At 48.7% G+C, this 25,669-nt stretch overlaps 1 protein-coding gene across 1 annotated transcript in view; it reads left to right on the top strand.

The window, feature by feature from the left end:
• mgat4b (alpha-1,3-mannosyl-glycoprotein 4-beta-N-acetylglucosaminyltransferase B) overlaps window positions 1–25,669 on the top strand; it is a 96,655-nt gene that overhangs the window by 55,535 nt on the left and 15,451 nt on the right. Inside the window, exons 5-8 of the mRNA XM_035409048.1 lie at window positions 6,034–6,080; window positions 7,538–7,651; window positions 16,250–16,325; window positions 20,361–20,475. Of these exons, the coding sequence (XP_035264939.1) occupies window positions 6,034–6,080; window positions 7,538–7,651; window positions 16,250–16,325; window positions 20,361–20,475 (352 nt within the window). The remainder of the gene's footprint in view (window positions 1–6,033; window positions 6,081–7,537; window positions 7,652–16,249; window positions 16,326–20,360; window positions 20,476–25,669) is intronic.

Here is a 25,669-nt window from a genome sequence, read left to right on the forward strand (position 1 = left end):
TCTTGTGAACAAAATGGCCGTGCCACGTGAAGCGTTAGTACAGTGGACTTCAAACATAGTCACGGTCCAGATTCCTACGGTCTAACCACTACTCACACATTAATTAACAGTCTTCACCACTCAGAACTCTAATCCCTACACCAACAGATTTACTTTGCTCCAAAACATGTGCCGTCGACAGATCTTAAATAACGAGAACGGGGTGTAAAAAAAACGGAAAAGTTTGCTGATAAGAACAGGTGTTCTGCTCATCTGTGTTCATCGCTCTGGCTGAGTCTTCGAGTGCAGCTGTCATCGCGTACAGCCTGCTTTCCCGACGACGCGAGCCACTCTGCTCCGGCACATTTCTGTGCGCTATTTCATGCATGAATAATTCCGCGTGAAATAAAACGTGACGTCAATGTCAGCGTCTGTGTAGCGGCGACCAATTTCCACCTCTGCTCCGATCTTCTGCTGCCAGAACTCTGAAGTGGCTTCAACTGTCCAATTTTATTTATGCCTTTTAAATCTGAGTCGGATTAATTGAACCCGTGTATTGCTACTTGCGCTGTATGTCTGACATCAGAGACCAGTCTTGCGGCCTTCCCTGGTGCATAATGAGCGAAACCGGACGTGGAATCGCTGACCCCTGACCAGTCTTACCCTTTATGCTTAATTTTGGGTTGTGATCGTTCGTTGTTGTTTTTTGGGCTGTGAATGATCTTCATTTCAGCCGATCTTGGTTCGGTCGTCGGAGGCTGAAAGCACTCAGATTCTAATCTTCCGTTGTATTGATGCCGTTGCCGATGCTCGGACGATTGTGTCAGCAGTATATATAGCCTTTATATCACCCGGCCTTTAGAACAAATGAGATGGCATTCACAGAGAGGTTTAACTAAGCGTCCTGTTGCGATGAAACACAGATGTGTATAAAAATATGTGGGAGTTGTCAGGAAGATGAGGACGAGAATTATGCTTTCTGTCAGGTTCCTCGTCAAAGCTTCCGCGAAGCTCCTTTGTCCTCACAGACTGAGTCAGTGATATCAGTGATTATATCTTAAATGTGTTTGTGTGTGTGTGCTTGTGTTTGTGTATTTGTGTGTGTGTGTGTGTGTGCACGTCTGTGTGCCTGTGTGTGGTGTGTGTGTCTATGTGTGTTTGTATGTGTGTGTATGTGTGTGAGTGCGTGCGCTTGTGTTTGTGTGTGTGTGTGTGTGTGTGTGTGTGTGTGGGCACGTTTGTCTGTCCGTCTGTCCATCAGGCTGTCTGTCTGTCTGTCTGTCTGTTTTTTTCCTTGTTTGTATGTTAACCTCTCGCACGTCTGTCCTCGCACTGGACTGGGAAGTTGCCAGCTATGCTCAGACCAGTGTGGGCGTGGATAGACGGTCGCACCGTCTGATCTCATAACGTAAGGATAAATAATTGTGTTCTCAACCGGCAGGACGGTGTACTTACTGAGACGGGCGCCGACTATTTCCCTGCTAAATATAGCGCTTCCTCCAGCGTCTGCGCACCAGATACCGGGCATTGATTGTGTCCCAGTAATGGCTGTGCACGGGGGAAGCTTACAGCCTGATGAGTAACATCGCGTACGGCTCGGTCTCAGATCGCCTCGAGTCACCCCCCTGAAGCAGGAGGCCACCCACAGAAAATGTGTGTTGCTGATTCGGTTAATAATTAACGCGCCGCTCTGCCTGTGCCCGGCCGTTATTATGATAATCGCTCGCTGCTTTTCGCGCCCCGCTCGCTCCGCGGGTCCAGGCTGAGCCCTCAGCTCTCCCGTCCGGGGCCCGTACGGGGGACGGGAACGAGGGGGTCGGTGATTAATGCGCCGGGGCTCCTGTGCCTCTAGAGCAGACGCTCTCCTGTGTGTTTAGCCACGGCGGTGTTGTCTCTGTCCCTGAACGATAATAGCCCCTGTCTGGAAATCACAGAGCACCACCGCGCATGTTTGTCCAGGAGCCGCGCGCGTATGTGCTAATGTACAGGATGTCAAAGACTGGGAACAAACTGTAATAGTGCTGCTCGCTGGTTAGGTTAAGAATTTAACGTCCTTGTTGATAGCCGTTAATGGATCAGCACATGAATGCATTTATGTTTTTTTTTTTTTTCTCATTTGTTATCAGCCAGGCAAATCTCTGGGATCTGAGATTTTTGCTGAAGCAGAGCTCTGGCGTGTTTCAAAAGGTGAATTAAGAAAGGTGAACTGCGATGCAGTTTGAGCCGTTCCCTCGCATGAAAGGTTCTTATTGTTAGATGAGAATGATTTTAATGGCGTTGTGTTTATGAGAACATCTGACAAGGTGTTGTGTTTAATCTAATGACAGTGTCGTGTCTGTGAGATTGACAGTGTGCTCCCTTTGAGGGAGTGATTGTCAGGGCAATGAATTGCTGAGGCTGACTGACTGGCAGGCTGCTGTATTAGTCATCACGATTGACAGGACCTTCTATTATTGATTGAATGGATTCTCTGTTAGTGAGAATTATTGGCAACTTATTTGATTATTGATTAACTGTATTTATACTGTATGAATGAGAATGATCGACACGGTGGCGTGTTATTGACCGGGTGCAGTATTTCGTGTGAATGACAGATGGGGCATCGTATTATTGATTAGATGTGTGAGACACTAGCGAGACTGGTGCATTGCTATATTTAGAGATTGATTGATTGACAGGACGCCGTGCGAGTGAGAGTTATCGACAGAGTGTGTGAGTGAGAGTTATTGACAGAGTGGCTTTGTCACCGTTGGTCGGTGACAGCAGACACAGGGACCGCGCTGCAGACACGGCAGTGGAAGGTGTCTCACCGCGGGCCTGTTTAATAACATACCTTCGCCGAGTTGTAAGCCTCCCGCTATGAATTTTGAAGGATACCAATTTAAGGGAGTGACAAGTCCTGTCTGGGAGCGAATGCGAGTGGGGAAGGTGCGGAGACGCTGATAGGCTGGCGGCGGGCGGGCAGCCGCAGGGCGCCGTGGTTGGGGATTAAATGCTATGCTAACTCCGGCGGGGAGTTATGGTTGGCACTTGCCACCCCGGGAGCCAGATCCTGTAAGTGTAAGTGCGCAGAACAAATGACTTCATTTTTACCGTTCGTCTCTCTGAGAAAGGCCCCTGGATCTCACTGGGGGAGTAATGTTGGCTCTCTCTCTCGCTCTCTCTCTCTCTTTCTCCCTATCTCTCTCTCTCTCTCTCTCTCTTTCCCTCTCTCTCTCTCCCTCTCTCTCTCTCTCTTTCCCTCTCTCTCCATCTCGCTCTCTCTCCCTCTTTCTCTCGTGCCCATTCCCTCCCTCTTTATACTCTTCTTTCTCTGTCTTTTTTGAAAAGGTGAGCTTTATTCAGACAGGTAGAAAGCAGAGAGAGTTTGGGGGGGTGGGGGGGGGGGGGGGTTGGAATCGCATATGGCTCCAGTCAGCTGCCGCACGTCTTGCCTCCTTCTCCCTTTTCGTCTCTCCTTGCCTCCCTTTCTCCCTCTCCCCCACTCGCCACACTCCTCCCCCTCTTTCTCCCTGGTGTCAGCTGCAGTTCAGAGAGCCAAATGAAGAAGCGATGGGCAGGAGGGCGGTTAGATCTGCGGAGAGCTGAATAAACGTGTTTGGCGGGTGGCGGGTGGCGCTCTCTGCTCCGCGCTCCCTCAGAGGACACGCTGGACCTGCGGGGGAAGCGGCGCACGTCAGACCACGGCGTGCGTGTGCGTGTGTGCTGCGGCGTTGCCTTTGATCGCTCGCCCGACAGCTGCTGCCCTCCAGCCTTCCCGCGCCGCCCCCCCCCATTCAACGTCTGCCAAGCGCCCCAAATCTGTCCCCCTCCCGTCACTCCCAGCGCCACCGCGACTGACAGATAAGCGGCAGGCCAGCCCTCGCGGCCGCTAACGCCTTTCTCGCTCTCCTGTGAAGAGCTAGCGTCGCAGAGCGCCGCGGCTCTGGCCAACTCCAGCCCCCTCTCCCCCGCTTCGTTAGCGGCTCCGCTAGGCTACGTGCTAAAGCCGGCGCTCGAACGCGAGCGTCTGTTATCGCAGATAAACGGAGGGCTGGGGATAATGTGGCCGGGGGGGATGAGATTGGGCGCGGCGCGGTCAGGTTTGCGCGCGATGCCGTCGTCAAGTAAGTCATAAATCCCAGTTCGAGTGGTTTTCCTTTTGTGTGTACGTGCACGAGTGTGTGTGTGTTTGTGTGTGTGTGAGAGAGAGAGAGAGAGAGAAAGAGAGAGAGCAAGCGTGAGTGAGACATCAGTGACACGAAAATGCTTATTTTTTAAAATGTTTTTTTATTAGAGCCGTCCTTCAACACGACATCACCGCGGAAGAGAGGAAACAGACGGAATTTTTTGTGGAATTCCTGTTATTTGCCACTTCCCGCCTTTCCCGTGTCCTTCGCAGCGAGATGGAGCGTCGCCCCTCGTCTTGCGATAAACTCGCTCGCGTTCATCGGGTTTTTTTTCCTCAGACAGGTTTCCTGAGCGGTTATATTTAAGGACGGGTTTTCTGCGTGCTCATCGATGTGAGCGCAGAAACTCTGGAAAGAGGTGTCGCGGCAGGTTTTCACGTCGCCGCCGTCTGCACAGAGAGCGCTCTGTAGCCCACAGGAAGCGCTACGCTTTCCTGCTTTCAGAAGTGTAAATGTGACAGCGTATATCTTTTCCTTTTTCTCTCCCTGTAATAATCCCCCGCTTTTCCCTGTCTCTCTTACTTTTTTTCTGTGTGTGTGTGTGAGTGTGTGTGTCAGTTTCAAATTCAGACTGAATGTGCTCTATTGTAAGATCACAAAATATATTATTGTGAATGCAACAGATTTAGAATTTCTATAAATAAAAACGATGCAGATTTTTCCTAATCGGTAAAAACATTGACCATACAGACAGTATTTCTCTTTCTCTCTCTTTCTCTCTTGTTTTTATGAAAGTGATCCCTGGTGTTTTTTGTCATATGAGCTGGTGTGTGAACAGTCTTGGGCACAACCGTGTTTGTGTGTGTGTGTGTGTGTATGTGCTGGATGGATTTTGTAACCATGAGGCTGGAGAATGCTAATAAAAGGTAAATGGAGATATTGCCTGGAGCTAATTTCATTTTCTAAAGTTGCTTTAGTCCATTCACACTGCTCTGTTTTTAGGGGCTCCCTTCTTGTTATGCTACAGTGGAGCGTAGCTCATTGTTATGGAGGTGCGGCGATGTGTGCGTGAAGCCTGTGGCTGATCCTGACTGCTGCTGTGACCTCAGCTTGGCTGAACTGTCTGCTCCCCGCAACAACCCTCCTGTGTTTCTGTTTGATTACACCATGTGCTGCACGGGCCCCTTCTCCACCCCCCGCCTGCCTCCTAATGAAATTAAAGCTGCGTTATCGCTCGCGTACATGCGGGGAGACAGATGGAATTGTCCCGCCTTTTTAACGCGCCGAAAGAAACCGAATCGGGATGTCGGTACCTCAAGCACTTCCTTGATTGAAGCGTGACAGGTTCAAAGGTCACGCAACCTTAGGTCATGATACGACTTTCACTGCAGGGAAAAACGCCTTGGGCACGAACTCACATTTAGGGCTGTGATGGAGTGTGTGAAGGAACTGGGCTTGTAATAGAGAAGCTGCAGGTTTGATTCCCAGGTGGGGCACTGTTACACTAAATGGCGAAAGGTCATGTGGTTTTTCCTACCCCGTATTTGGAATCAATCAACCAGTTACCTTGGTGGCCCGTACATACCTGCTCAAAGTGGCTAAAGCATGACTGTTTTACACACTGCTATATCTGAGAGCTAGCATTGATTGGAAGAGCGGTACTGTATATATCTCACTAAAAACAACCAGTAGTCTATGAGTGAGAGGAACCGTAGCTGAATGAAGCTACGCTCCCCTGTGAAACAGTGCGTGTCTTTACCAGTAGAACCACACCGCCACGCCCTGTGTGTATGTTTGATGAAGACACTTAATGGTTGAATGTAAGTGCACTGATAAGTATCTCTCTCTCTCAATCTCTCCATCTCTCTCTCTCTCTCTCTCTCTCTCTCTCTCTCTCTCTCTCTCTCTCTCTCTCCCTCTCCCTCTCGTTCTCGCTCTCTCACAGACGGACCAGCAGTACGCCAGCGGAGTGGCAGAGAACCTGAAGCGTCTGTGAGTGCTCGGCGCGTCTGTGCATGACCATTTTGTCTTTTTTCCCCACGTGTGCACTTGTTTACTGGGACTGTGAAAACTACAGTTTCCTGTACGTTTCCTGTACGTATGGTCTGTAACCCACACGAGGTCTATCTGTGACGTCACAGATAACACTCCGATGACTTGGAATGCACTGCATGACCAGGTTCATAGAGGACATGCGCAATGTCCATACAGGATAACAGAGCTTTTTATTCAAGGTTGATGAAAAGGATTGTATCGCAAACATTGTGCAATCTGCGCAGTTCCAGCACACTCTGGGGTCAGTGAGTTCTGGTGTTGGTCGGTTCTCGCTTGAGTGAACCATGGACCCTTTGACCAGCTTCCTTCTGTGTGCTGTATAGCAGTCACCCAGAGCACTGTCACTGCGCAGAGAAACTGCAGCAGTGTGTGTGTTCACGCGTGTGTGTGTGCGTGCGTTTGCGTGCATGTGTAGGTGTGTGTGTGTGTGCGTGTATGTGTGTGTGTAGGTGTTTGTGTGTATGTGTCTGTGTTTGTGTGTGTTTGTACATGTGTGAGCTTGCTTTTCATATCTGTGTGTTCGTGTGCGTATCCGTGTGTGTGTGTGTGTGTGTTCATGTGCGTGTGTGTGCGTATGTGCGTGTGCGTGCATGCGCACACTTGCTTGTGCGAGCACCACACTCATTTGTGTGTGCCTGTGTGTGTTCGCGTGTGATTTACATTTCTTTGATTTTGGGAGTCCTTGCCTGCGTGCCTCAGCTCAGCATGAGGATTAAATGCTCTGTCACTTCCTGTTAAATAAACGAGCCTGTTCCCCTGGCAACGCGCTCCTCTTCATACATTAACTTATGTATTTGTTCCTGCCCTCTGGTTTGTGAGGACCTGATGATGCCCTGTGGTTTGTGAGGACCTGATGATGCCCTGTGGTTTGTGGGGACCTGATGATGCCCTGTGGTTTGTGGGGACCTGATGATGCCCTGTGGTTTGTGGGGACCTGATGATGCCCTGTGGTTTGTGGGGACCTGATGATGCCCTGATGATGCCCTGTGGTTTGTGGGGACCTGATGATGCCCTATGGTTTGTGGGGACACTGTTATGCAGTCATGCAATGTCTGCCTCGTTTTGCTCAATTACCTCCTATACCCAAATTCAAATTCTAAACTCGGCACTAACACAAATTGCATTCCCGTATACATTATAAGGGATTACAACACCCCCCATTCTCTGTCTGTTCTGCTCTCTCTCACACTCTCTACTCTGTCTCTCCCTTATTTTTAGCTTCAGATGGTTTAGTGGTATGATACTGCTGAATATTAACTAAATAATTAAGTAGCATAGAAAAAAGAATTGCGCTAACTTATAGATTTTTATACAATATTTTTGTGTGAAAACCAGTTGCCTGCTGGGTAAATGGCAGTGTTGGTTCATCGTTTAACGCAGCCGTCTCTTTCCAGGTTCCCGGTGGAGATCCAGTCGGGGCTCCTGGAGATTATCTCCCCGTCTGTCCACTTCTACCCAGATTTCTCCCGGCTGAAGGAGTCTTTCGGCGACCCCAAGGAAAGGGTCAAGTAAGGATCCTCTCTCATCCCTCTGTGCACCCCTCTCTCATCCCTCTGTGCGCCCCGCCTGGTTTTACTGCTTTGAGCAGGTGGGCAGAGCTCACCCTCATACCAGCTGGCCATTTGTTGGCGCTCTGGGAAACGGCAGGTAGAAGCTTGAGGCAGAAGTGCTTATCGAGAAGAGCTGTGCTCTCGGTTTTGTTTACACTCGTGAGGATTTTGACAAGAGACCTCTTTGAACTCCCACCGCCTGCTCTCAGAATGGTCAGAATCTTAGGCTGTGATTCTTGGGCTGTCTGTGTCTTGGTAACCTCGTTACACGTATCATGGCCGATTTGCTATTTACAGATGCATCATGACCATTGTGATTGGACTGTTGAGGGCTTGTGAATCCCCATTGGTTCAATCACGCCAGGGCTTCATTCATTCATTCATTCATTCATTCATAAAGTCATTCATTCATTCATTCATTCCAGGACACATCGGCAGCACTACCTTTTAGTGTAAGCCATTTCCCTCCCGTGGGGTCTCTGATGTGACTGGCTCTTGCAGTCCAAGCTAAGGTTCATCCACGGCGACCACAAGCCTCCTAGAAATCCTGGGATTACTCCTGCGGACCATTAAATTTCCATTATCTTACCTGTCATCACTACTTTCTGCTGTGGCATGTGGAGCACTATAGGGATCAGTACTGGCATCAGACATCCTGCTAATTTACATAAATATATTTAGCAAGGACAATAGCTGAATTATTAGATTGATTAGAATCCAATCGAATCTGAGGGTAGTTATTCAAGAAATTTAATAAGGCTTTGATGCGTCCAGACGTGGGCAGACGTGGCAAATGCAAATGGCGACATGGAATATCACAGTTTTTGGCATTTAGCAGAAGGTGCTGAACTATCTGCACCATTTGAATAAAATCTGGTGTGACAGTTGACCCAAGTTTGTCTGGCTCCAGAAAATCCACTCTGCAAATTAAATGGAAAACCACAGAACACGAGTTGTGGGGGAAAGTATTAAATACAAATACAAAGTATTAACTAATGTTACATGGGGAAAAAATCCTTTGTCAGAACAAATTTAGAGTATTGTTTTCAAGCCTGGGAATTGCATTGTAAGAAAGGATATAGAAGTAGTGAGAAGGTCAACACGATTTGTGTCGTCAGTAAGTTATGAAGGGAGACTTAAAATGCTTCATTTATTTTTTGCTTATTTTTCATATTTGTTAACATGGAGTGCAGAACATTTGTTCACTCATGGGACAGTTTACCAGGACTTGTTATTGTAGTAAAGACCGTCGGAATACATTAAAAACTGTCCGCAAAATAACAGAACTTGATGAGCGTAATTCCCTGTTCTTACCATTTATTTTTATATTATTCTCATGTTCTCTGTCCCTGTCTGTTATCACACTATATGCCGAGCTCTCTGTGAGGAGATTTGTGTATCTTGAATTTTTACGTGGCTGTCATCCATTTATAGCTGTATGCCTGTTGTAGAAATTCAGATCCAGGTCCTTGGGAACTGCCTGGGTTAGAAGCCGTATCCCTAAAATGTCGCACCTTACCGCTGCCCCTCTCTCTCCTTCATGTCCCGGCTCTGTCCCTCTAATCCCGTGTGAATCCAATCAGTCCAAACTGGCTTGCTGTTCTCTCTCTCTCTCTCTCTCTCTCTCTCTCTCTCTGACGGGATTACCAGGCATTTGGGAGAGGCGCCGGCAACCCACTGCAATTCACCCTCTCACTTACAGCCTGGGGCGGACGAAGGGAGGGGGCCTCTGTCTCCTTCTTCCCTTCTGTCTCCTTTTCTCTTGTTCTCTCGCTCTCTTTCTCCCACACACACACCCTCTGACAATCTCTGTCTGTCTATCGGTCTTTTTTTCTCACTTTCTCTCGCTTCTTCACTGTGGCAATCTGTCTGTCTGTCTCTTTCTCACTTTCTCCCTCTCCTTCTCCCTCCCTCCCTCCCCTCCTCCTCCTGCTCACACAGAATCAGCCAGACTAATAACAGTGTAACTGTATATCTCACCTGCCAAGGTGTGTGGGAGAGAGAAGGGAGGAAGAAAAAGAGGAGTAAAGTACACTACAGTCTGGACAGCGGATACTCTGCCCATCTTCACCCTGACCAACCTCATATCTGTCTTTGGATTTCCTTTTGGGGTAATATTATAGGCAGAGCTGTGTAAAGGTTATCTGACTTGTGGTACTTTTGTTACAATGGAGCTGGTTGTTTGTGAGGTTAACATTACACTTATCGGTGATAAATGGACCTCTGTGCTTTCTTGGTGATACTGCACTTGTATTTCTGAGAGTTACGCTGATGTCATTCACTTCTGTACACTGCTCTATATAAGAGCACCATGTAAGTGATTGTAATGTAATTGAATGAGAGAAGGTAGGAGAGGGAAAGTGGGGAAAAAGAGGAGAGCTTGGTGAGGAAGAAGAGAGGAAAGATTGGGGGGGAGGGGGTGGGGGGTTGACGGATTGGGCTGGCGTGATTGAGCTGTTGTGTGCCTCTCCAATGATGGTGACTCCTGGTGAAGTTCCACTGTCCATGTGACTTCACACCTCATAAAACGGGAGCTCAGACACCGGCCCTCCTTCACCTGCGTCAACCCCCCCCCCCCCCCCCACACACACACACCAAGCCCTCAGACCCACACAGCCGTCTGCTCTCCAGACAGTGAAAGAGCAGAGTTTTGCCTTTAGTGACACATTTACCTGGTGAAGTGCGGGGGCGGGGGGGGCTGTGTTTGCGCCTGCGGTGTGAAGGCTGGGGTGTGCAGTCTACAAGCGCACCCCCCCGGGGGTGTTCTTCAGAGGGCGTAATGGATTACACCCCTGTGCCTGCGCGCTTAGTAAACCGTGACTTATTAAATATTAAAAAATGAAATCTCAGCGGGGGGAGAAGGCAGAGCGTCGGAGGCGTTAGCTGCTGTTGTGCTTCCACTTCCTGTGAGGATGAGGGCCCCAGACTGCTGTGGCCTGATGGGAGCCGAGCGCGCGGCTGTCTGCTCCAGCCCTCCTCCGGTTGAAACGCAGCCGGAGCTGAACGGTAGCGTCTCTTAATCTCTGCAGTCGGCGTTCCCGGGCCTGTCTCATGCCTGCAGGCCTTTCAAGTACCTCATTAAAAAAAAAACCCGGCCTGGCCTTTCTCCGCGTTTCAGACGTCTCCCTGTTCCGCTACGTATAAAAAAAACAAAAGGCTCCCTGACAGAGAAACTTCGGGCTCGAGATTCTGGCCGGGAGCCCGTTTTTAATTTCCGCGGGGCCCCTGAGCAGGTGCCGGTTTGGAACGAGCCCGGATTCATTCGGAGGCTGGTCACAGACGAGCGTAGGCTTTGCGCGCTGGCGCCGTCGTTGGGTATCTGAGGCGTGAGATTTGGGAGTTGTAAGAGTAACCCCACCCTGGGACGCGTGTGTGCGGTTCCAGTTTAGGAGTGAGTAGTGTTAGCAGTTTGAGCGTGTGCAGTCTGAGCGCCGGGACCGAGCGTTTGGGCCGTGTGCGCTTGTAGTTTTGAAAGGCAGCCTTTTGTGTGTCGGGGCTCATGGGTACCGGGAGGGGTTGGACCGGCTGCGGGAACACATTGAGAAAAACGCGATGGCAGAACGGCAGCCCCTGCTCCTGGAGAATAATGATCCAGTGACATTTTTGTGCCTGAGTCCATTGAGATAAAAGCAGGTCTCTTTCTGTGGGTAAATCACTGTCGGGGGGGGGGGGGGGGGGGGGGGGTGGAGGTCAATACTCGCAGGCGGGCGTGTCTTACTCACCCCGCGCACACGTCTCCATCATTCCGCCGTCCCTCGTTTCGCTGGGGGAGAGCGCTGGCCCGATCGATGCCGCTGGCCCGAGGTCAGGCTCGCCCCGGCGAGGAGGAAGAGCTCCGCGCTCTTCGTCCTTCTGCTGTCCCTGGCTCTCCCTCTGTCCGGCTTAGTGTATGTCCCCTGCTGCACTGATCGCACAGCGCCTGTGTGTGTGTGTGTGTGTGTGTGTGCGTATGTGCGAGTGAGTGAGTCAGTGTGTGTATGTGTGTGTGTGTGCATGCGAGTAAGTCTGTGTGTGTGTGTGTGTGTGTGTGTGTGTATGTGCGTATGTGCATGTGTGCATGTGTGCATGCTTACATCTGTTTGTCTGTGTGCATGTGTATGCATGTGTGTGCATGTGTGTTCGCGTGTTCGTGTTCGCGTGTTCATGTGTGTGTGCATATGAGCGAGTGAGTGTGTGTGTGTGTGTGCGTGCCTACGTCTGTTTTTGTGTGTGCATGTGTGCACGTGTGCATCTGTGTGTATGTATGTGTGTGTGTGCAGTGTGTGCGCATATGAGCGTATGAGTGAGTGAGCGTGTGTGTGTGTGCGTGCCTACATCTGTTTTTGTGTGTGCACGTGTGCGTCTGTGTATATGTATGTGTGTGTGTGTGTGTGTGTGTGTGTGTGTTTCTGTGTGGCCTCGTGTTTGTCGAGTGTATATCCGGTCTGATTGACTGTACTTGTACGCCTGTGTTCAGAGAGATTGACTGTGCCTGATTGACTTGTGCTTTACTGCTGAGCTGTGAGCCGCAGACTTAGCTGAATCCGCTCTCGGCGCTTCCTTTATTTCCTCCTTGTTTGGCGGGCTTTATCCACAGTCCTAATCCAAACACCGCAGGTAAACACCTCCGTGTAGTCGGAGGGTTTCATTTGAATTCACTGCCCCGAGCCTGACCTGGGAACGTCCCTGGTATAGCGCACGTGCGATTACCCACAGATCCCGTCCACTGGCTGGAATGAGCGCTGCTGTTGTTTTGAGCTGTCGTGACAGCAATATGGAAATTAAATGCCCCCTTTGAAAGGCCTCGTTTCAGCTTGTGTGACATTGTGTAAGAAGCCAGCGACAATTAACACCCAGCTGGAGGGCTGCTGAAGCTTTGATTGAATGGCGTGCAGAAACATGGCTTCGGTTAGAGTAACAGCTGGGCCGCGACTCTTCTGGTTTATGTCACTGCAGTGACTTTGGGGAAAGGATCGTTCTTTTCGTGTAAACTGGGATCTGAAATATTGAAATGTGGGGGTAAAGCGGGGGGGTGTCTGAAGGGAGGGGGGGGGGGAGGTGTCAGTGTGTTTATATCTGGCTTCTGAGAGTAAACCCAGAGCCTTAAAATGGTTTGACCATATCTGTGTTTGTGTCTTTGTATGTGTGTGTGTGTGCACTCTGTGTTAATGTTCACATGCTCAATGTAAATATTTGCACGCTTGGTGTTCACAAGCACAGTGTTAGTGTCCTGAAGCTCTATGTTAGCGTTCAAATACTCAATGTTAATGTTCACGTGCTCAGTGTTAGTGTTGTTAGTGTTCACGTGCTCAGTGTTAGTGTTCATGTGCTACATCATCATCTTTGCAGTGCTGTATTTATACCAGCCAAGCTGCTTTCACATGCTCAGTGAATGAAAGGGAAAGGGTTGTTTTTCCTTAAAACAGGTTACCCAAGTGCTGTGAATCACGAGGACCTGGGAACCCATTGCGAACATTGTGCTTACCGCAGATCAATTTTCTGTCTTCGGGCAAATATGTTTCATTTAGCGCTCGCGCTCATTTTTTGATCATTTTACAGATAATGACGCCCTGTACCCTTTGATGGGGTTCGCGCTTGGATGTTTGGACATGTTGATGCTGTCCAGGAGAACACTCTGTGCCTGGCGTGCTGTCACGTGTTCGCGATGGCACTGCGAGCAGAACCAGGCAAAGCCGTTAGTTGAGCTTTGCGAGAGTGCGAACTTACACGGCTTGCCGTGTGCACTGGGGTTTTGGAAAAACAAGTTTTTTTTTGAGACTCCATCATATATTCCAGTCGGTATTGAAGCCATGGCCAAATGTATTTTAAGGCAGAGCCGTCTTGAAATTAGGTATTTGGAAAGGTTTTAAAAATTTGCTTTGGCTGCATTTATAAAATTCATAGGTGGCATGAATCCTCAACTCTGGGAAAGTATTCACAAAGCTGAATGTATTAAAACCGTACATCTGCCTGGAAACTGCAGCCAATGATGATATTGGCAAACCAATGGCAGTACCTGTCTTGTGGTGGTGATATAGTCTTGTGATGGTGTTGTGGTCTTGCAATGGTGTTGTAGTCTCGCGGTGGTGATATCGTCTTGTGATGGTGTTGTGGTCTTGCAATGGTGTTGTAGTCTCGCGGTGGTGATATCGTCTTGCAGTGGTGCACGGGGTGCTTGTGCTCACAGTGTTTGGGTTGTTTCTGAATCTCAGTCTTCAATTCCAACAGTCACGTCTCCTCAAACAAACCTCCTCTACCTCACCATGCCGTCCCCAATCAGACAGAGCCTTGACTGCTCAGAGCAATCACCACAGAGAGAGAGAGGTTTCCCCCCCGGAGGAGAGCGAAAAGCTCTGTTCTTCACAGAGATGTGCTGACTCTTAAAACCTCGGCTTCGCTAATCCTTCGCTTCTCTCGTCTGGGGGTCATTATAAGCGGGTCTATCCGACGCCCCATTATCCCTGCTGCGCTGCCGGTCTGCTTCTCGCTGTGGGGGGGGGGGGGGGGGGGGGCGGGGTGTTGGTTGGGGGGAAGGTGGGGCGATCTGAAGTCGCGCCGCCGGTTTGGAAGTCGGAAGTGTCGTTAATGCTCACCTTCCCGCCTCTCAGCTGCCCCTCGGGGGGGTCGGGGGGGGGGGTTATTTATGCCCCGAACACGCGGCATGTTGCCAGAGCCACGCGCCGGGCACCGGATCCATCACCGCCGGTCACCCGCGGAAACGCCGGTTTAAGAGACAGGGTGCTGTGAGCGCCTGAAGGCCATCGCTGCTGTTAAAGCCAGATGCTGTTACAGACGTCTTGTACATTTAAAGATAGATGCGTCTGTTATCTGAAATGGGATATGAAGCAGGTCCCTGGAGTTATCTTTAAAGAGGGATGAGCCACATGTCTGCAGCTACCTGTGAAGAGAGATAAAGCAGATGTCTGTAGTTACCTGTGAAGAGAGACAAAGCAGATGTCTGTAGTTACCTGTGAAGAGAGATTAAGCAGATGTCTGTAGTTACCTGTAAAGACTGATAAAGCAGATGTCTGTAAATTCCTATAAAGATAGATGAAGCAGATATCTGTAGTTACCTGTAAAGAGAGATGAAGCAGATGTCGGTAGTTACCTGTGAAGAGAGACGAAGCAGATATCTGTAGTTACCTGTGAAGAGAGATGAAGCAGATATCTGTAGTTACCTGTGAAGAGAGATGAAGCAGATGTCTGTAGTTACCTGTGAAGAGAGATGAAGCAGATGTCTGTAGTTACCTGTAAAGAGAGATGAAGCAGATGTTGGTAGTTACCTGTAAAGACTGATGAAGCAGATGTCTGTAGTTACCTGTGAAGAGAGATGAAGCAGATGTCTGTAGTTACCTGTAAAGAGAGATGAAGCAGATGTCTGTAGTTACCTGTTAAGACTGATGAAGCTGGGTGTTGCATATGAAACACGTTGCCCTTGCTACAGTAGGGATATGAAGCAGTTTAGTGCAGCAGTGTTTTGGAGTTGTTCACTGGCACCAGGTTTTGGGTCCAACCGCTGGAGGGGCATTTGAATTCTTTCCTGATTGTTGGAAGAAAAATAAATACCTCAGTCACTCGGTGAACTTGCTCTATGAGGCAAGAAGCCTCTGAATCTGAATGTGTGTTTATGTTTTCATGATCCTGAACTTGTTCTGTCAAACTTCTGAGCTGTACATTGTGTACCTAACTGGGCCACACCTAACTGAAGTAAGATTTTATTTTAAAAAAAGAAATGTTAACAATGTATGCTAATGTTCTCCAGGTCTGTATGCTTCTTTACATATGTGTGTGTTTGTGTGTTTGCGTGTGTGGGTCCATGTGGGTGTGTGTTTTTTATGTGTGCGTGTGTGTGTGAGATATGCAGTACCGTTGAATTCCTGAAGCATGGTGTGACTGTGGTCTAGTGACCATTACTCCATTATTGAAATCATTCCTCATGGTTTCTCATCGCATTTAATAAGCAGTCCGCAGGAGTCAAGTCGCCCTGCTTCTCTGTGGTACTTACGTCTTGGACGCCCCGCTCTGCGGTGGAATGATTGGCTCTGTTCCTTCTGTCGGCCTGCCAGAGCTCTGGCACGTGTTCGCCTGATGTTGTGTTTCACAGGAAACAGCAGGCGAGATCACATGCGCTGTTTTTCACCTGGAATATATAGAATGGAAAAAGAGAATGAGGTGGAATAAAAAGGAGAAAAAGCCACTTCCAGGGTTCGCATAGGCAGGCAGCACAGTGGGATATGCGATGCAGGCTTGTAGGCACACGACTCACATTTCACATACAGTCCATTTATACAACTGGATATTCAAACCCGCAATCTCTGTGGTGCAAGTCGAGTTCCGTAACCGTTGTACTACACGGCACACTCTATCTTTCCCCAACTCGCAGACTTGCACACAAATGCACAATCATACATGTGTATACCGGTGACATTTCTGGCCTGGCGTGGAAAGGAGAGGAGAAGGGGTTTGTCTGGTCAGGATTTTTCTTGAACGGTGTGGAGGAACATTCTGGAAACGGTGTTTAACACGACATTGCTAACGCACAGTTCATCTCAAGCACGTCTCTCCTTGCTTTCTCAGATGGCGAACAAAGCAGAACTTGGACTACTGTTTCCTCATGATGTACGCCCAGTCCAAGGGGACCTACTACGTGCAGGTGAGACACTGTCCTTGCAGGTTCTTACCACAAGGGGCAGTGTTGCCGTTTCCAGTTATATTATCTCACCTTCTTATGGGACTGAATCTATAGACTCTGCCATGCATTTCATATTCATCTTTATGCATTACATTTTTATAGGATTAAATATTGTATTTTGTGTAAACATTATTAATCCGTATGCACTGCTTGGAATAAAAAAAAAAAAGATTGTTTTCTATACTTGCAGTGTCTTGCTGTGTGAAATGTGTTTTCGCGGATAGCGTTCTTGTAGGTGGCTGTGGAATAACCTGAGCAGAAATGCTCAGGATCGGCTGTGTTCGTGGGAGTTGGTTTGAGCGTTAGCCTTACGTGACACTCAGCGCTGCGAGATGAAGGACTCTTTGCTTCCGCGCCGTCTCTGGGGAGGCGTCGGAAGGAGCAGTCGCCGCGGCGTGGGCGGGAAAGCGAAGCGGATGACTGTCGCGATGGCGTCCGCGTCGGTCTGGTTCCCGCCGTGACCCTTCCGTCTGCGGTTCCCCCGAAGGAGATCACACGCTCTGCCCGTCTCTGCCCAGCCTGTCACAGCACCCTCTCCCAGCATGCACCATGGATAGACAGATCTACAGATCAATGTTCTGTGGATAGGGCGCGATTGGAGAGAGTGACGTGAAATATCAAACAGATATATGGTATTAATTTGATTTACTGCAGCAAATGGCATTTTAACAAACACTGGGGGGTTTTTTTAATAAAAAGGGGGTGGGGCGTGGTTGCTCGTGATGTTTTTTGGTAAATGGTAAATGGCAAAAGGCGTGCCTTTCTGCAAGCACTCATGTCCAGGGGGGCAATTTGGCCGCGTGCTCATTTAAAGGGTCAGAAGTTTCATTCTTTGCTATCCGGCTTTGGTAATCAGATGAATGAGTTCGTCAGTGTAATCTCTTTGTTCCGCTGCCGTGGTAACGCGTCCTGTGACTGCCCTTAAAGGTCTAAGGGCTTCGGGGCTGTCATGTGATTGCCGATCATGTGCTCGTGTTTTTTTTTTTTTCTTTTGTTGCTTATTCCTCCCCTGAGCCTAGACAGTATAGATTGTTTTAAAAAGCTGCTCTATAGGGTAGAGATGCTTATCCCAAATCCTTAGCCCACCTTTTTTTTATAGAATTAATGTTATAATAACGATTATTATAATTGTTGTATTCAGATGTACAGATAGTATATGAAGTGTGAACCCAGGCATGAGAGCGAAAGAATAAATCCAGAAAATGTTAAGCTTCAAGGTTTTGCTAACTGAAAAAAAACAGTCAGCAAAACCTTGAAAGATCAAAACGTTTGATAGGTTTGCTGGTATTGCTATTTGCAGTATGGTAGTGCAACTCGGTAATAATAATACATTTTATGAATATTGGTAGTGTGCGTTTTACGCAAGAGCTTCTGTACACCCTAGTTGTGGTCCTGGGATGGGGGGGGAGGGGGTGTGGGATTGCAGAAACAAGAGAAGGCTGCACCTGCTTTTTTCCCCCTGTTCTTCTTCTTTTTTGTTTTGCCAAAGTGAGGTATTTTCCTTCAAGGCCTGAGCTGCATTCCAAAGTTACACCCAAAAGCCCCCGGCACCTCAGTGAAGGGCTCTCCTATTGGCCGCTTAACATGATGTCATATGACATCATATCTCGACCTGAAAGGATTGAGTGGGAGAGGGGTATCAAAAAGCACTCTGTAATCTTTTTTGCCTTAAATGATCAAATTTGAAATGAAAATTTGACAGTATAAGTGTGAGGTGGTAATTTTGGCATATATTAATGAACAGTAAAAAAAAGTGGTTTATACATTGTAGCTCAATAAAGATACAGTACCTTTATGGTAAGCTCAGCATGAATTCTGCTTTAAAATGAACCATTGCGTGGCTAATATTATTTCCAGCGTTTTAGGGAGAGATATCTTGAAATGTTTTGGACCTGAGTGTGATTAGCTTGTTATTCCAGCAGCTACTGGCTGAAAGACTCTGTGCCAACAAAGTAATCATTTTCAGCGTTATACCTAAAGGGCCAAAAAAAAAGCTTTTTTAAAAACAAAGTTCTTATACTGCCCACTACAGGAGGATTTGGCATAGGTCTTTTGATGACCATGTTTTGCATGGAATTTACTTTTTAACCAATCGCCAATTTTTGAACTTGCATTGTCAGAAGATTCAGAACAACTTTTTAGCAAGTGCACACTTCACATCAAAAAAATTAAGTGTACATATACATGTTATGCTTTAATCAACACTTTAAATGGTTATAATAATAATAGTAATAATAATAATAATAATTCGATTTTTTGATTTCTCTGTCCTTGTAGTGAAGGGAGCACTCCTGATTTAGGTTTTTCTGTGGCCTGTGTTGAAGACCACAGACAAACGCAGTAATGAGCAGCGATATTGCTGACAGCTGTTTAGGAAACTGGTCATTTGCGGATCACGGTGGTTTTTGTGCGATGTCTGGGATGGAAGTTTCAGGGCTCCCCCTTTTCTCTAAGTGGGTTTCGATTTCTCCCGAAGGGGAGCTTTGACCGACCTCACTTTGACAGCTTTTTTTGGAATGCCCCTGAGCTCTGGACCCCTGCCATTTCTAACCCCCATGTCAGTACCTTAAGGGCCTCAAGGGGTAAAGGCCTAAAAGAGTAACTTTGGATTTGTGGTCTTGGGACAGCAGCAACCTCACCTGCACACACACACACTGCTGAGGATAATTATGATCTGCCTAGGTGTTTTTTAATAGTCTTAATCTGGCCAGTCATATAGCACAGCTCAAGGTAACTATGGAGAAAGACCTGCATAGACCACTGTGTGTTCTTGCTGTCCTACAAACTCACCATTCAGGGACTTATAGTCAGGGAATGGTGAAAACAAGTCATGCCCACTTCTCTGGTACTTGAAAGGTCACAGAACTGGGAGAACATTTCCTTCTTACTTTTCTTCCGTTTCTCCTGCAGTGAAGGAAGGAGAAATAAAACTGACATTTGCTCATTTACAGTTTTTCTTGGCGTCTGTGTTCTGTTTCAGTGTGGGTGTTATCTTCCCTCAGAAATTGCATTTGTATGTGTTGAGTTTTCTGACTCGTGATGTCATACTTGCACACTGCCTGCGGTGTGTGTATGCAGCGAAAGTTCTCACGCTGTGTGTCTCACGCCCTGCACCGAGGTCTTGAGTTGTCCCTCACGGGGGTTAGAAACAGAGCTTCTCTTTCTAGCCAATCAGGAACCAGCTCACTCTGGTATTCTGAACTTTCTCCCAGACTGTTGCCAAGGTTCTAAAGGGGAGTCTGATGCCACACTTATGATGTCACAGTTAGCCAAAGACAAATGAGCGCAAAGCTCATTGGTCTAATTATCCATAGGCCGAAACACCTGTCTGACCAGCATTTTTAGCCCCCGCCCTTGTAACAAACGCATCGCAAATTCACCGTGCATGTGAAATGCATATCCAAAATGTAATTGCCGTCTGTCATGGTCGAATGTTTGTCAGTATTTTATTCCTCAATGTACATGTTTGGGCAGATGATTTAATTGGCTCGTAAACGTGTTAAACACAGCAATGTGTAGTGACATCATGGGTGTGAGGGTGTTGGGGGGGGGTCCTTTTAGATTTGTCTCCAGAGGAAAGCGTTTTTCCTCATTACTCTTCTGCTTTTCTTGGAGCAGCAGGCTTATAACTGGCCTGAGCAGGGAGCAATAACATCACGAGCAATAAACAATAATGGAGATGGAGAAAAAGCATGGAGCTAATGCAGCATAGGGCCCGCAAGGGCTGGGCTTGCGTTTAAACCATTTGAAATGATTAGACGATTCTGCGCGATGTTAAATAAGTGCTAAATGATTCAATTATACAGCCGGATATTGAATAAATGTGCCGCTTATTTACCTGTGTATTGGAGCATTCTGAATAGTACTTCAATTGTGGGTACCTTTGACCTATCTCTCTCTCTCTCTCTCTTTCTCTCTCGCTCGCTCGCACTCTCTCTCTCTCTATCCGTCTCTCTCTCTCTCCCCCATCCCCCTCACTCTTTCCCCTGTTCCCAGCTGGAAGACGACATAGTTGCGCGGCCAAACTATTTCACCACGATGAAGAATTTCGCTCTGCAGCAGCCGTCTGAGGACTGGATGATCCTGGAGTTCTCCCAGCTGGGCTTCATCGGTGAGTTTTACAACACCTGCTGTGTGGTACGGAGCACAGAATGCAGTGCTCTGTTTTTATCATCGATGATGTTCACCGGTGAGGAAAAACAACTACTACAGGGGTAGAGAGCCAATTGGGCTCCGGTGTGATTGCTGTAGGGCACAGAGGCTGGTGGAGCAGGTTGCAGTGTGATATATAGTGTAGCATGGCAAATGTGGGACTAAAATGGGAGCACTTGGAGGGAGGTTGGTCATTTTAGTACACTGTGAATGTGTCAGCGGCGCATCACTGATAGTCCAAATCCTGATCTAATTAAGAAAGTAACTTACTTAAATTAAAAGAGCTGCAGTGAATTGATCTCTCGTCTCCCAGGATTTTGGCTGACTTGTTTTGAGGAATGCTATTGGGCATGTTGCTCTGTGGACCCAAAAACAAACCATATCTGAAAGGCCTTCTCCCTAATCAAAAAGACTCCTGTGATAGCAGACACGCTAACATCACACCAGAGCTGAACTGGTCTCTGTTGCCACAGCGACCTCTGTGATGTCACTCACAAAGACCAGACTCTCCGCAGCTGGTCTCATGTGGTCACTTTGAGACTAGAGAGAGAAACCACATTCAAGACAAAGATCAGAAACATTTAGCTAACAGCAAGACCCTTCATTCTGAGTTCTGTGTAAATAAGAGCAATCGACTTTTGTTCCTTTTTCACGTCCAGGGAGGCCGTTGCTGTTTTGGAGCCAAGTTTGTCACAGTTTTAAGAGTCATGTGTTCCGTTTCGAATCAATGTTCTTTTTTTTTTGTAATTGGCAAGGTCAGACTGGTGCTTCGGGGTCTGCTTGTTATTTTATAACCGCTGGTGTTTTGTAACTGGACCCCTGACCCCTGTCTTCAGTCAATGACCAGGAGAAGGGGCTTTGGGAAAATTTGGGGGCGGGGCCTGGGCCAGTAGTCTTGTGATTCTTTTTAGTAAACAAATGAATGACGGCGGATCACCAACCCCCTGCCCCCCCCCCCCCCCCCCCCCCCCCACTTCCCCCACAGGGCCCACTGCCATAGTGAAATTAGTTTCAGATGTGAGCAGGGAATGGGGAGGGTAGGGGGAGGGATTGCCAAAAGCATAATGGATCTTTCTCATGTGGAAAAATGTAAAGGGGTTTTTATTTGGAAGGGGTGCGTGGAACGGAACCGTCCGGTTTCCCCCCGTGTCCCGTCGGGGGAAACCGCGAAGCGAGGAAGATGAAGGGAATGAGATTGTTCATTAATGCAGAGTCCCCGTTTTTGCCCTTGAACGCAAAGTCCTGAACTGAAGCTCCCTCTTCTCGCTGGGAGACCTGAAAAGACCCAGTGGAGGAAATGGCAGCCGAGTCTTCAGGAGATCCCCTTTTTGCCCATGGAGCTTTTCTAGTCAGTACTTCCAGCTGTTTGGTGCATTGTGGGATTTTGCCTGTGTCTGTACACAGCTTTGTGGATTGCAGCGTGCCAACTTGGCAGTAACCGGGGCGTGATATTAGGTTTCATGCGATTGACGTGTTGGTTTGTAAGAAAGGAGGGATGTTGGTGCTAATTCGGCTTGTTGTTTGGGTCTTTAAGGAAGCTTCTTTTGTAGAGTTTCTGCAGAAGGAGATGTAGGTAGGTCTGTAGGTCATATGGAACAAGGACTACAGGCAGAGCTGCACATGGCCTTGCAGGGCCCTATGATCTGAACGTGCACACACACACTCACAGACATGGGCACACACACATGTGCACACACACACACACACACACTCACACACAGACATTCAGTCACACACTTACATAGTCTCACTTTCTGTCACACACGCACACACACACACATACACACACAAAACAAACACGCTGTGTGCTTAACCTGCACACTTCACTAAGTTTGCAGCTGTGGAATATAATCTCTTCGGTTTGCTCTGTGGACAACAGCTTATGCTAAGTGCATAATGTGCATAATATATAAAACAGATAGGTGTGACTTAACTTTTCTTTCACGTTGGTGACTGCTTATGTATGGGCTTGAGTGCAGGGATCTGTGTGTGTTCTGGACAGCTCAGGACCCCCTATAAATTAGTGACAATTAGTTTGGGTCCTGGGAAGCGGTCCTCTCTGCGGAATTCTGATTAAGGGACTGAGAAAGGGCCTGTAACTGGGGTCAGTTTGCTTGGTGCTCCCCTCGCACGGGAGGAGAATCGAGCCCTGAATCCGTCGATATCGTTTCCGCCTCCAGGGGGCGGCGGCGCGGACGCGCGAAGGCGTACGATCGCGCGTCACGAGGCCGGTGCCGTGGCCTGGTCCCGGACGCGTCGTTTGTCATCGCCGTCGGTGTGTGTTTTTTTTGGCTTTGAGCTTTAATGAGCGTGCAGGGACTTCTGGGCCCCGGTTGCGGATGCCGCTGCAGGTGTCTGGATGTTCTCATTAAGGAGCATCATAACCCGGGGAAAGGCTGGAGCAGGCGGGGCCAGGCGGCTGTCGTGTCACCCGTAATCTCTCGCCCCTGTCACCGCCGAGCTCGGACGGCCGGGGAGACTAAGCGAAAGGTGCACCGATGCGTTTATTCCCTCCGGAACATTCCCAGAGGGCTTAGCTCTCCGCTCTTATTGGGGGCAGGCTGGTGTGGAGGTTGCAGGGGGGTGGGGTTGGGGGGGTTGAATTCACAAAGGAGTCCTAATCTCCCCTGAACACATGTGCAGTTGCCAAGGCTCAGTGCACAAAAACATATGCATTATTTCTCTCAAATTGCGCACACAAACACAGATACCCTTGTCCACACCACAAAAACACTATCCCTGCTCCCCCCCGCCCCTGAGCCCACCTTACTCTCACTCACACTTTCACTTACACGTATGTGTCTCTCTCTCTCTCTCTCTCTTCCTCCCTCCCTCACACTGTCCATCTCTTTTAATCACACAGACGCTCTCTCTCACTCAGACACGTACGGGCACACCGGTGTGCTCTGACTCCCTCAGTGTATGAGTTGCTCTGTAACGGGCCCCTGGACACATCACAGGTAAAGCCCTGCTGAACGCCACTGCAGCACCTCTCTCCCAGTCCCGACCGTCTCGTGACTGCTTCCTCTGCTCCGTCCAATTAGCGTCGTAGCGTCAAACCCACATCTCTGCCGTCCAGCCTAGCGACAGGGCTCCTGATTCAGGCCTGCCTTTCTGCGGGGGCAGGGGAGGAAGGCATTGGTCTCTGCATTGTACGCCCTCTTAAAGACACTGGCGCCATTTTGTGTCTGTTTCAACTCCGCTATGTTCAGTTTTAAAGAGGCTGGTGCCATTTTGTTTCTGTTTCATCTCTGTACCGTATTCAGGCTAGCTCGCATTTGCCTCTGCTCATTTTTGGCTACAGAATAGTGAAAACACTGCTGGTGCTTTTTTTTTTTTTGCCACGATCCTCAACCTTTGTCTTCCTATCCTCTGATTGGTTGAGCGTTTCTAGGGCCTTTGTGCCAGCATGTGCATTTAGCTGGCTGGATGTGCCAGGTCTCTTAAAGGTCTCTTTCAGAGACCGGCACCACTGCGTGCGTTCCGCTCATCGCCGTCTTTGTGAGAGTCTTGATACATCGACCCGAGCAAATGTAGCGCCAGTTGTAGCTGGCAGCGCGGATAGAGGCTCGTTGGAGTCGTTTCCCTTTTGTGATTCATCGAAAAGGCAAAAAATGAAATGCGCTAAATGAACCCAGATGGGAACTTCCTGTTCGCTGTCAGATTGTCCCCAGACCTACGCTAATATGAGCAGGAAGCTGTCGTATTAGGCAATTCACACTCCGAGAAAGAGAGCGAGAGAGAGAGCGAGAGAGCACAAGGGAAGAAGGTGGGGTGTGAGAGAAAGGGGGGAAAGGAGGGAGGGAGAGAAGATGGAGAGAGAGTCAGTGGGGAGGGGGAAGGAGAGAGAGAGGGGGAAAGGAGGAGGGGAGAGAGCACAGGAGAAGATGGAGAGAAAGTGAGCAGGGAGGGGGAAGGAGAGAGAGAAAGAGGGAGGGAGGGAGGGAGGGAGGGAGAGAGAGCACATGAGAAGATGGAGAGAGAGTGAGATGGGAGGGGGAAAGGAGGAAAAGAGAGGGAGAGAGAGTGAGATGGGAGGGGGAAAGGAGGAAAGGAGAAGGAGAGAGAGTGAGATGGGAGGGGGAAAGGAGGAAAGGAGAGGAAGAGAGAGTGAGATGGGAGGGGGAAAGGAGGAAAGGAGAGGGAGAGAGAGTGACATGGGAGGGGGAAAGGAGGAAAGGAGAGAGAGAGAGTGAGATGGAAGGGGGAAGGAGAGAGAGAGAGAGGGAGACAGAGAGAGAGAAAGAGATAAGGAGGGAGGGAGGGAGGGAGAGAGAGAGCACAAGAGAAGATGGAGAGCGTGAGATGGGAGGGGGAAAGGAGAGAGAGAGAGAGAGAGAGGGAGAAACAGACTCTTGACTCATGCTCCCTGCCTCCTTGCACATTCAGATTTAGAGAAAAGATTTGGATTTATGGGAAGCGTGATAATTGGATTGGGCTCCTCGGGCCTCGCATCACGCCTGTCAGCCGCATCTCAAACACCGCCGCTTGCCGCCATTTCGGAGCGAGGAGCGGGATGTCAGTCGCCGCGCTCCGGCTACGTCAAACCCTTCGGTTACCGTCAGTAAATAAGGAAGGAGAGATCCCAGAAATCCTCTCCCGGATAATCGCCGCAAATAGGGGAATAACGCATAGCCCTTTTAGCCTATAGTCAGTTATGGTGGGTGTGTTGATCGCACATTAACCATCAAGCTCGTATTTAAATCACTGGCTAATTATGCTCCATGTAGATCATTAACTGTGCATTGTTTATGACTGAACACAGAGCTAAAAGCTTTTTTTTTTCTTCTTCTCCCCTGTGTGTGTCTTTGGCATTGAGTAATATCTTTTTTTCTAATTGCCAATTAAAATGATTATGAGAGGCCCTTTTATACCGTCTCTCCCGATGCAGACGGACGCAAACGGCGTTCTGTCGGACTCGGTGCGCGGAGCAATCCTGACCGTGTGAAAGATAATCGCGTTGTGCTGGCTCAGCAGGCGCTGCTCAGGTGTTTCCGGATGGTTCCAGGCTCCCCGGCATCATTTGAATTCTGATCGGAGGGGGTGGCAAACCAAGACAGCTTCTGAAATTCATTTGCTTGTGCATCTGCTCATAGCTTTTTTTTTTCCCCATGTCGAGGTTGGGGGGTGGGGGTGGGGGTGGGGGGTGGGGG

Source organism: Anguilla anguilla, chromosome 3 (genome assembly GCF_013347855.1).
Source record: "Anguilla anguilla isolate fAngAng1 chromosome 3, fAngAng1.pri, whole genome shotgun sequence".
NCBI lineage: Eukaryota > Metazoa > Chordata > Actinopteri > Anguilliformes > Anguillidae > Anguilla > Anguilla anguilla.